Source organism: Nanorana parkeri, unplaced genomic scaffold (assembly GCF_000935625.1).
Source record: "Nanorana parkeri isolate BGI_ZX_2015 unplaced genomic scaffold, ASM93562v1 scaffold161, whole genome shotgun sequence".
NCBI lineage: Eukaryota > Metazoa > Chordata > Amphibia > Anura > Dicroglossidae > Nanorana > Nanorana parkeri.
In genome coordinates, this window is record NW_017306429.1 from 1,809,643 (window position 1) to 1,821,680 (window position 12,038).

The following is a 12,038-nucleotide window of genomic DNA, read 5'->3' on the forward strand; positions in this document are numbered from 1 at the left end:
CACAACTTATACAATGGGAGTAAGAATCCTACTGATGATGACTATATTTTGATGATCCTACATTTATTGGCAATACATTCCTTTTTATATTGGTCTGTACAAAAGAAATTACTAAAATATATAGGATGAAAATAAATGTGTCATCTGAATAATAAATCATCTCCTGAAAGCAACCGTGTTTTTGTAATGTCTCGAATGATAGACCATACACAGACACAACCGGTATTATTGTTTTATGTCGGCTTTGAACTGCTTACATTACACTGTGCTCTCTTTTTGATTGGAGCTGCTTTACACTTTGAACTGGATTAGCATATTTAAAGAGAATAGTTCAGACAGAATAATTGATTCATTCCTACCCGACTTGACTCAATCAATTCAGTTCAAACAGGGTTATTGATTGACAGATTTCATGTAAAATGACTTTAGAAGCTGCAGGCGCCTATAATGCCACTCTCCTGACAATCCGAGCACTTAGTGAATTGTTTTTATTGGAGAGAATAGGCCCTGGGCATGAAATGGAAGATTGGGATTATTCCAATGTAGAAGATTAGACACCAGTCTTGATTGCCAGCTATTGTACTACAGGGATAAACAGCATGCCATTTCAGCACACTGTCATGTGGGGGAGCACATTATTATCTGTGTCAGACAATTCTGTGAATCCATGTGTAAGATGTAAGCATGAACAGCATTCATAGACAGATTGATCAAACCAAGGGACAGCAAGGAGAGATTGAAGTCCAGGTTTACAATGCTATGAACCTGAGCTTTTGGGCTGGTTATAATGGCTTTGCCACAGATCTTAATGTAATATAATTCTACTTGTGATTAAATTTGTTTTAGTATCATCATAGTTACATTCCCATTGTTTTTCTGTCATGTTTGTAAAAAAGTATAGCAAAATCTGGCTAGTTTAGTGAACTGCAAATGTTGGTGGCAGGCCTTGTTCTCCTGAACCTCCACTTAGTAGGGTTTCACACACAAATCCAAGCAACGGAAAATTTGAAGTGCACATGTGCCCAGTGGTGTATTTTGGTTTTGTGCTGCTCTAGGCAAGACTAAATTTGGGCACCCCCAATCTACATTTTTCCCACCCCTTCCTGTTTAAGACCCACCCCTTCCTCTCTGTACATTAAAAGCGTATAAAGATCGTTCAAGTACTCGTCGATACTAATTACTGATACTTTTAGTGTCATGTGACATTTTTTCTAAAACAATACAGACTAATGATTTTAGGACAGTGATGGAGCGCCAGGGCCCCGTCTGGGCAACTGGTGTGACCTTGGTAGTTCTACCACTGACTCCAGGCTGTATAGGGACTATAAGTCTCAGCAATACATTAAACAGCAATGCAGACTAACATGAAGCTACATACACTGTGATGCTCATCAGGGCTGTGCGGTGTCTCACCACTACTGTGGGGGTTCAATAGTGGGCTGTGTGGACTCTGCAGTGAGTTTCGCAGGGTCCCTTTCCCTGCCCAAATGCTGCTCAGGTCAGATCTACCACCTATCTGCAGGCTTCTGTGTATTCCCCATATCCGGGTCCCCGACTCCCCTCCTCCCTCTTACCCACTGCATGGTTCCGGTCTGCTGCGTGTCCACCTGAGTCTGATAGTGCTCCAGCAGCAATCACACCACCTTGCAGTGCCCACTGCGGACGGCGTTGGCGATGATGAGAAGAGGAGAGTGGAGTGACTTGCAGGGTTCCTTAGGCAAGCAATATGTGAACCTCCCACTCCGTCTGGTCGAGCACCAAGGCTGTCCTCCGCCGCCTTATACATATACTGACAGTGACAGCGGCTGCAGGAAGTCCCCAGGTACCCACTTCCTGTCAGCTCCCCCGGAAACAGCAAATAGCACTAACATTCCTGGTGGAGCTCAGCTAAGCCCCCCCCCTCCCCCCTGGCAAGTCTCACGGCAGCCTTATTTGCCCGAAGGCCAGTCTGCCACTTTAGTTTGGGGGCGGCATTTTTGCCGCCCCGCCTTGCAACTGCTGCCTGAGGCAAACGCCTAGTTTGCCTCGCGGTAGATATGCCCCTGCATGTGCCCAGAGTATGCACATTAAAATATGTACATTTTCTTAAAAATAAATAAAATAGCTTTAAAGCAAACCCTTAATGACCTCTCTAGCTGCTTGTACTGTGAAGTAATTCATCCACAAATATCCTCAGAGATCACAACAAAGACTCTAAAGTCAGATTTCTGCATCTTACAAGCATCTGGTATTTGTTTAGGCTTACAAACTGCCATAGAAAATAAAGAGCAGAGGAGCTGGGATTTCAGTGCCTTTGTTGTGAATTTTAAAGATTAATTTCTCCATGATATCTATAGCTACATAGGTAAATGAGGGCTTGTTTTAAAGTGATTATATGCGTTTTTAGAATATGTAGATACTTAGGTGTACATAGTCTGGGCACAATTTCACTTTAACTGTGAATTGTGTATATATTGTTAGAGAAGAACATGTTAGCAGACTTTAGGCATTTACTATGACTGAATGTCTTGTTGTATTTATATTAGATGTATATAATACACATATGGAATATGTAGTATGGCAGTGTGTTATCATTTGCATATGTCAAAATGGAAAATACAACGTAAAAAAAATTATTTTTTTTGACGGCAGCAGAACCGCCGAACAATAGAAAACTGTGGGGCGGAGCTAGCTGTCATTGCTAGCTTCGCACAATCGTTTTCTATTAATTTTTTTGTACTTTTTAAACTATTTTTCTATTCTGCTCGGTCCCTCTGAGGGACCGAGCAGAATAGCCGAGCCGAATGCCGCTCAGCTGCATTCGGCTATTCACTCACTGCTGTTTGGCATCTATAAGAATAGACCAAACAGCAGCGAGTAACCTGCCGGAGGTTCGGCTTAGCCGATCTAGATATTAGATCGGCTGAGTTGAACTCCTCCTGCACTTCGGGTCGGCTGAACATGCAGAGCACCCGATGTACGGCTGATTTCAGTTCGTTCGGCTCACTTCACTTCAGGTCGGTCTTTCACTCGGCTTCCTACGGCAGCTAAGTGAATAGACCCCATTGTTAACTAGATATATTTAAAGATCTAAAGAATTTTGCAATTAGAAATGATACACAAGTTTTCATTTAGACTGATGTTCTTCTTGAGCAGAAAAAAAGAATAGTGGTTTTGGGAGACATCCCAAACCTAAATTGTTAACTGTTTAAATCACATGATTCTCTTGACAAATGTGGGAATGCTTGGTAAAGTCATCTATACATAAATTAGGAACACTGAAAAGTTTCCAGAATTTGTTCTACCCCCTTTACATGTTGCAAAACTTTATTTACACTGATAATAAAACAGAAATAAATCAATGTATTTTATAATAATTTGTTAAATAAGTGTTTCTGTCCAATAAATGACAAACAGTATCTGAATTATATTTCCCCAGTAAAGCTGTTTGTTTTACCCCAGTCATATGTAAGCTCATGCCACATCAAATTAACAGAACAGGAAATGGTTAGAGTGGATATGTTAAATATGTATAAACATCAAGTATGGATTTATCTGCTGTTTTATAACATGTCGTATCTATGACTCATATGCTAGTGTAGTGCTTTTCTTTCATAATGGGAATTTCCTAAAACTAAATCATTTGTGAACACCGTCTATAAAAAGGCAGTTACCTTTATGTGGAGCTCCAACCAAACAGTTAATACACAGGCTTCATAGAGAAACACCGCTCTGAATTCCATGGCTGGAGAACAACTCAGTCCAGTCCTGGGTACATACCAAACAGGCTCACCGCTGCCGGAACCATAGAGGGAAACAAAAACGGTTGCAATCCATGGATCTTCATTCAAATCTCAAGTCTTTATTGTAGAATGTAATAACACACTGCATGACATCCCTCCATGCGTGCCCAGCCTCTCACGCATTTCACCTTCTCGGTTTAATCATAGATCATATGATTAGTCCAGGAAGGTGAAACGTGTGAGGCCAGGCACGCAGGAGGCATGCCATGGAGTGTGTTATTACAGTCTACAATAAAGACTTGAGATTCCAGGGAAGATCCATGGAGTGCGACTATTTTTGTTTCCCTAGTTAATACACAGGGTTTGAATTACAAAGACAAATTGTTACTTTGCAGGGGCCGTTTCCCATTAGTTTAGTGAATGAGGTGAAGTTTTTGCTGACTTCCATCACCCAATTATGTGCAAGCAAAAATACAGTTTTTTAAAATTTTCCTTGCAAATGATTGGGTATTCCCTTTCAAAGTGAACAGTCAATTTGTCTCTTGTAAATTAACGCCACAGTATTGTTGTTTAACCCGCCAAAATTTTTGCAATTCTCTCCAGCCACTTCTGTGATTTGAATTCCCCTGCCTTACTGCATAGCCAGAAGGGTGACACCACTGTTATCTACTTCAGCTTACTGTTACACTTGCTTGCCCATTGGACTATGAAGCAGTCATGAGGATGCTGAGGTCCAGAGTCTTAAACCACATTAGACTGACAGCATAGTACAATGCAAAAGAGCCTTTTCGCTGACAGTGGATAATCCCCCACTCTGATTAATACTGTACAGGGATTTTGAGGTGGTAATATAAACATTGACTGCAGGTGGTTATAGTAGCGGTGTTTCAAAATATATTTGACAATGTAGCGGTGTTTCAAAATATATTTGACAATGTTTAAAGTGACACCATGTTTGCCCAATGCTGCTGTAAAGACTTACCTTATATGATGTCTCTTGAGGTATACATCTTCTTTCTTCCACCCGATTAGCACTGGTGCCACTGTCCACTGCTTCATTGTCTCCTTCTTCTTACAGTGTCCCATGGAGTCACCTTGCATGCACACTCCTGGCTCCTGACCTGCGTACACTATCTCACATTGCCTATTGCCATGAACCACTCCTCCTTCTACCTCCTCTTTTCGGCAGTGTGCATGCTCCTCTGCCCTCACTGTGTCCTCCCCTACCTGGAATCTCGTGTAAGTAGTGCTCTGTTGCCTGAAATGAGTGAGGGAGCACAGAGAAGTTTTGGAAGTGTTTGGCCACACTGGAGTAATACTTGTATTGGGGCATGTTCACTGCTTGCTAATTAAGTTAAAAAAATGCTCAGCATTTAGCACCATTTTAATGAATAACAAAAAGGACTAAACAATGTTTAATAACATTTCTTGGTATTCCTCTTAAAATGTATGAAGGCATTTTTTAATTTTAGACCAGGAAGGGTTAGACCCTTTGTTACGTTTTTATTGCTGTTTGTAAACATGCTGGGAAAATTCACCCATATGTCCATGTGCCCATTATCAGAAAATAAGGAGAAATCCAAAATAAGTAGCAAACGCAATAGGTGAAAGGAAATCCTCCAATGTATAAACCTGATCCTATGTCAACTCTCTAAAATGAAAATCCCATGTACTGGAAAAGATTTCCTCTGATTTGCTGTTGTATTTCTGGGACAGGAAGTGAAGGGAAATCTCCCCAACGGTAAACAGGAAGCAAAAAAAAATAACCTGATAGATGATTTAACCCTTCCCTTTCTAAAACCCCAAAAAATTGACTTAACATACACTTTAAAGGAAAAAAAAACCCTCCTCAGAAGTTTGTAACTAATTTATTAATACTATTGGCTTCTAATCTACACTTTTATTTATACAAACTTCTTCCAGATAATGAAATACCACATTAGAGTTGATGGTGTAAAAATGCTAAATTGTGCCCCTTTTCTAACTTTTTACCATAAGGAAAGTACAGGTAGCCACTGGGATTCGAGGGCTGTCGTCCTCTGCCTGTTAAAGGGCCTAGCAACACTTAAGCACCCACATGGTGTATTTGATGACTAAAAGAGACTAGTAAGATCTTCATAGAGGGGGAAAGTCCACCAGCTGGGTCATCGGGTGCTGACCTGTGATCATACATACACAACCTCTATGGTAAATACAGGCTACAGTGTACTCAAATGCGCATCAGTTCTGCAGTCAGTGCCTCTCAAAGAACAAGAGTGTACCTTTGTACATACTGCATTACCTGGAATGAGGTGTAGTGCTACATGTGGGCTACATAAGGACTGTTAATGAATGCACATCTAAACAATGGATGGAATATGTCCCCAAACTATGTTTGCACATACACATTTGTCATGAATTTTCTGATGTAGATCTGCAGCTATCTCAGTCACTTATAATAAACTCACCAGCCAAGAGGTGGTGTCATCTGGCCCACTCCTCCAGGAGACAGCGGGTAGAAGGTAGGAAGGTCAGGTGCTTGAGGATGCCTGTGCATGCCTGTTAACAAAATATATCATCAAACATCGGCCCAAAGTGCACTTGTGTGTATACAGACAGATGCAAGGACAGTGTATACTTCCTTACTGTAGAATAATGTACACTAAATAATGTTAGGATCCAGTGTAAAAAAAGTGGTAAGTGTTGCTATTCTACCCCCGGAGGACATTAATTCCTTCTCAGCACTCAATGGATTAGTCACTGTCCTCCAGTTCTGTTCTATTTTTGATGGATGAGAAAAAATATACATGAACAGCATGCATAATGCAATAACCATGAAATTTACATTTATAAGGTGCTTAGGCAATTTGTGATTTTGATTTAACCCTTCAAAACGCAACTAGCACCCCTGGCCCATCACCAAACAAGAGATCAGCGTTTCCCAGAAAACCAGCAGCTCTATTACACTGTAATGTTTTAGCTTGGTGTCACCATTGTTGTTCTAAAGAAAGTTAAAAAAAACAACAATAACGTTTAAAGCAGACAGCTGCGAAAAACTTGGCTTAATATTCCAAATGTAGATTAGGTACATTATATTAGGGCCTATCCATTAACACACATTCCCTAAAGGTTGCGTTACAATTTTTCTCTCCATTTTGAACCACAGAGGATCACTGACTAATTATGAATCATTTTTAGGCTTCTAATGCTCACTCTTGATATGATTCACTTGGCTCCCAACTGTCACTCCATTTTCTACTAAGCTCCTCATCAAGCTAACGGCTTTGGGCGGCAAGGTCAAGCTGTTTTGCCTTGGTAGCACTTTTTTTGCAGAACAAAAAGGATACAAAGAAAAAACCCACAAAGAGCTATGCATCATATTTCAGTATACAGAGACTATGAAACCAATAAGTTCTACAGTTAATAAGTTGCCACCAAAACCTTGTTCATTTCCCCAGTCAATGTCTGTCTGGTTTGGTAGTGGCTATACATACTTGGGGGAATTTTTCAAAACTGGAGCAGACTCTGGAGCAGATGGCCATGGCAACCAATCAGCTTCACTCTTCAGTTTGTTCAATTAAGATTTGAAAGTGAAAGAGAGAAGCTGATTGGTTGCCATGCAAAGCTGCTCCAGATTATGTCTGCTCCAGTTTTGATAAATACCCCTCACTACATATTTTATTATAAAGGAAACTGTGTTGACTTTGGTGGCCCTTACCTGCTTGATCATACAAATGTCATATGCAATGCAAGATAGTCCTCCAATTTATGATGTCCTCCATATGCCTAATAAACCTTAGGCCTGCACACTTCATTTCCAGTCTAGTGTTAAATTTGCACATATAGTGTATGTTTCTTTTTCTTTTATTTGTTTTGCCATTCATTTTATGGAAAATGTAAGAATTGATTTTGTAGGACAGAAAGCATTCATGGGAGGGAAAACAGTTGCTTTGTCTGAGAGGTAGCAGCCTAGAGGATTCTGGTTCCTTGCTCTGTTCAGCCAACCAAGGCAAACTCTTGGCACCTGCACTTCAGGGATGTAGAAGTCTGACCTCTTTTCCCAGGGGCAGAGAGGCTGATTTACTAACGCAATAGAGGCTATCCACTTGGCAAAGTGAATGTTAGTAAATACACAATCATGTGCAAGGACAATAAAAAGCCAGGATATCTTCTCAAGCAAGAACCCTGACTTTCGTTGTTCATTTGTTTTCCGTTGTTTCCTAATGTGATGGTCTGGCACTGGATATGGTTCCTTGGGTTGCTTCCCCCTATCCCCACTCTTTTCCTTCTTCCTTCCTTCCTTCCTTCCTTCCTTCCTTCCTTTTCTCTCCTTTCTGTCCTCCTTCACTGTCTTCTCTTCCCTCTTTTTCATTGTCCTCCTTCTCCTCTACCTCCTCCCCTCTTTTTTATGTGTGCCCCTCCCCCTTTTTTGTCTTTGTTTCTTTTGAGGGGAAAAAATGGGCTGAACCCTGAGACGTGCCTTAGCAAGCTCCCCTTCTACTCCACTTCGTTGTTGTAGTTTATTGTATATTGATTGGGGAGTTATGATGTAGCCTTAGTCAGGGTCTTATGTTTTTAGCATTTATCTTGATTCTTAGTTAGCCCTTTTGGCTACTGTACCGGCTGTGCCTGGATCGCTTCATTTCTATAACTGGCATGTCTTTTGTGTTTATCCTTTATGACTAAAATTTTTTTTAAAAACAGCATATTTACTATTGCATTATTGGTTGATTGAAGTAAACATAGCTTCACCTTCACCTAAATTTAGAGAACATTCAGACCCAAAGTCTCCATAAGATGTGGAATATGATTTTATGGAGGTGTTCCTAAATGTATTGATTGTTACTCCACTTTCTATTTTTTCCTACCAATATTTATTTACATACTAATATCCTTATTTAATAAGTGACTCCTTATCTGATGAATTTTTAGAAGTGCGACCAGGGTGTCAATGCACAGTTCTTTCTAGGTGCTCCATCTAAGGTAGTAAAATAGTTTAGAGGGATCTTTTCACTTTTATTATTTATTATTATTATTATTAGTAGTAGTAGTAATAATAATAATAATGTATTAACTTAAAGTGCTTTATCTACTGTTAGATCAGTGAGGTAGCCATTTTGGGTGTGCTCAGCAGAATATCATACTAGGGCCAGTTTTAGACAGGAGCCAATTAACCTACCAGCCTTTTCCTATCATGCTCATACAATAATACACTTCCCAGTCTGTAAATCAGAGTATACCTTAATATTTGCTAAGAATACAAATAAGGGATTTTGTTGTACACATAGGTATGCTTGTATGAATGTAAGTGACCTACTTAGCTCCAAGCCTCAATGATTTACACAAGACAAAAGCTAGCACGCTTGTTTTAATCAAACCCATTACATGATAATTTACCACCATGTGTTTTAATAGAGTAGTGCAAAGTGATCCTTTTATCCAAATAAGATGATCTGAAGGAAAAGTTAGGAGTGTTGAGTTATTTATGGGCCCAGTTCTGGTAGCTATAAAAGCTGTAAATCTACAGCAAAGACTTAAATGGACTAGATTAGAACAAGAATGACCACCTATAGAACGGGAGGATGAAAGTAACCTGTAAGGCGAAACAACAGCACTAGAAATCTATAGCATATGAAAGCTGAAGGTCATGTACACCATCAATCTGAAGTGATTATTAGTGTGTTCGTGTCACTTTAAATAAATGGAAAACACATAATTACTCTTCGCTGTCATAGAAGTCCTCACCCCAAGGCATTCTTTTGGTAACAGTATTGAAGTTTTGCTTCTCACTTTTATTGCTAGATTTAATTGAGAGTATTGTACTCTGTCTATAATGTTTGGTAATGGACATGTATACAAAACTTTCTTAGCTAAAATAATTACTGTTGAATTAAAAAAAACCAAAAACAGTTTTAATCTGGGTGCTTCTGTTGCTGCAATTGTGATGGCACGGTGACTGCCCATAATGAATATACTGAGGAACCTTTTACCATGAACTGAATTTACCTTAGATAATCTCCTTTATGGAGTACCCATGGTGCACTTATGACTTATACATGTAAGGGATATTTTCTATTTTCTGAGAGGATCCAGCAGAAAAACAATATAACTGTTTCTTTTACTATAATACATGACAGCATTTTCTTATATTACAGCTGTAACTCATACCTTGCTTTGAGCAGACATCTGACGGAATATGTGAAGGGTGAGCTCCTGGGGCAAAGTGCTCGTCACTGTATGTGATGAGAGGTGTGAGGGGATGCACTGCATGTGATGGCTGCACAACTGGCACCTTGTTTGACTGAAACAATAAGAGCAAAATAACAAGCAGGTAAGCCTTTTTTACATTAAAAACACTAAATAATAATTATAACACATTGCATTTGTCAGGCTTAGTGTCGAAATTTAAAAAACACACTGTTGGTCCAGCCATTTTCTGGACTTTAAACCATATCTATACCCAAGAACACAAATATAATATAATACTAGTCCTTAATTGTGGCAGCTGCAATAGTTTTCTTTTTTTAAGGTTTTTTTCCTTTATTTTCACATGGAGATACTGTCAGCAAAACACTTCCTGTCTTAGGGTGACAACACACACACCGACTGCAATGTATCCATGGAGGCGTTGCATTGTCACCCTATGAAAGGAATGCAGAACACCTTCCCCTCTCCTTGATAAAACAAAACACTTTCAATGAAATATTTGATAGACCAAAAATTACAAAATAAAAAAAGGTTCATTGTTAGGATTTGTTAGGATTCAAAGGTTCGTTTAAGGTTCATTGTTAGGATTTACATACACTTTAAAAGAAAAGTGAGTAAAGCACGTAAGTAAAATGGCCAAACATCTAAAACCAGCTTGCTTTATAAAATACAGCACAGGACACCCTTTAGAAACATACTACATGTATGTAAGGTAATTAGTATGATGTGATATGAAGTGGTTTATCAAATAGACTTTTGCAGGTGACTAACAATTAATAGACTCATAATTCTACCAAATGCAGAGAAGAGAGGCAGCTTAGTGGTTCCATGTAGTAGACCCATGAATGGAATTTAACCTTTGACAACCTATATCACGATCTTTAATTCTAACAGGCCACAATTAATGACTACTTTTCATTCAGTTAATACTTAATAAAAATTGATTACTAATCCATTCTGCGGTCCTTCCATATAGTGTTTCCAAAGCTTTAAAATACCGACTATTCTGTTCCCATTGGTTGAGTGAAATTGATTGTATTTGTCACATATATTGGATATAGTGGATTCAGTGTCCAAACTAGGATGGGTTCATTGTCCTATTTAGACAGTGGATACAGTGTCCTAAACTGGATTCCGTGTCTTAACTAGACAGTGGATTCAGAGCATCCTAACTAGACAGTGGATTCAGTGTCCTAAACAGGATTCAGTGTCCTAACTAGACAGTGGATTCAGTGTCCTAAACAGGATTCAGTGTCCTAACTAGAAAGTGGATTCAGTGTCCAAACTAGGATGGATTCAGTGTCCTATTTAGACAGTGGATTCAGTGTCCTAGTTAGGGTGGATACAGTGTCCTAAATAGGATTCTGTGTCCTAACTAGAGAGTGGATTCAGTGTCCTAGTAAGGACGGATACAGTATCCTAAACAAGATTCAGAATCTTAACTAGACAGTGGATTCAGAGCATCCTAACTAGACAGTGGATTTGGTGTCCTAAACAGGATTCAGTGTCCTAATTAGACAGTAGATTATGTGTCCAAACTAGGATGGATTCTCAGTGTCCTCACTAGACAGTGTGGCTGATTTACTAAAAAGAGTTGAGAATCTTTACTCAATAACTTGTAACTGTATTTGCTTACAATACCCAATAATGTGCAGAATAAATAAACAGGAATTAGCTTTTTTACATAATGTATTGTGCAAAGACTCTCAACTTCTTTAGTGAATCAGCCTATATAGTTCAGCTTTGGGACAATTACATGTACTGTCCTTTCACAGTGAGATAAAAAAAAAATCAAATAAATAAAATTAAATCTAAAAAAGTGTAATTACAAGTTAGTTGATAGGTGCAAGTTTTTAACCACTTATTTTCTTGCTGTTTCTTAGGTTTGTTCACATTTTTTTTTACAGTGAGGTCACTTTCTGTGGCTTTGCTCTCTAACTTCTTTCAATGCCCCAATAAAATTCATCTTCCTCTGCTAATCTCCACAGCTGGCACTGCACACACAATAGTTATAGACACAAACACCCAATTCATCAAAAAAAAACACAATGAGGGCGTTTAATTTTCTAGTGTCAGGTATCAGCATTTGCTGGACCCTTTGGCAGTTTAGGGGTTAGCAAGAATACAGCC

General features: G+C 39.1%; 1 protein-coding gene across 1 annotated transcript in view; it reads right to left on the reverse strand.

The window, feature by feature from the left end:
• Window positions 1–12,038, reverse strand: part of LEF1 (lymphoid enhancer binding factor 1) — a 121,590-nt gene that overhangs the window by 35,799 nt on the left and 73,753 nt on the right. Inside the window, exons 8-9 of the mRNA XM_018554474.1 lie at window positions 9,870–10,002; window positions 6,170–6,260 (exon numbers count right to left, since the gene is read on the reverse strand). Coding sequence (XP_018409976.1) covers window positions 6,170–6,260; window positions 9,870–10,002 — 224 coding nt within the window. The remainder of the gene's footprint in view (window positions 1–6,169; window positions 6,261–9,869; window positions 10,003–12,038) is intronic.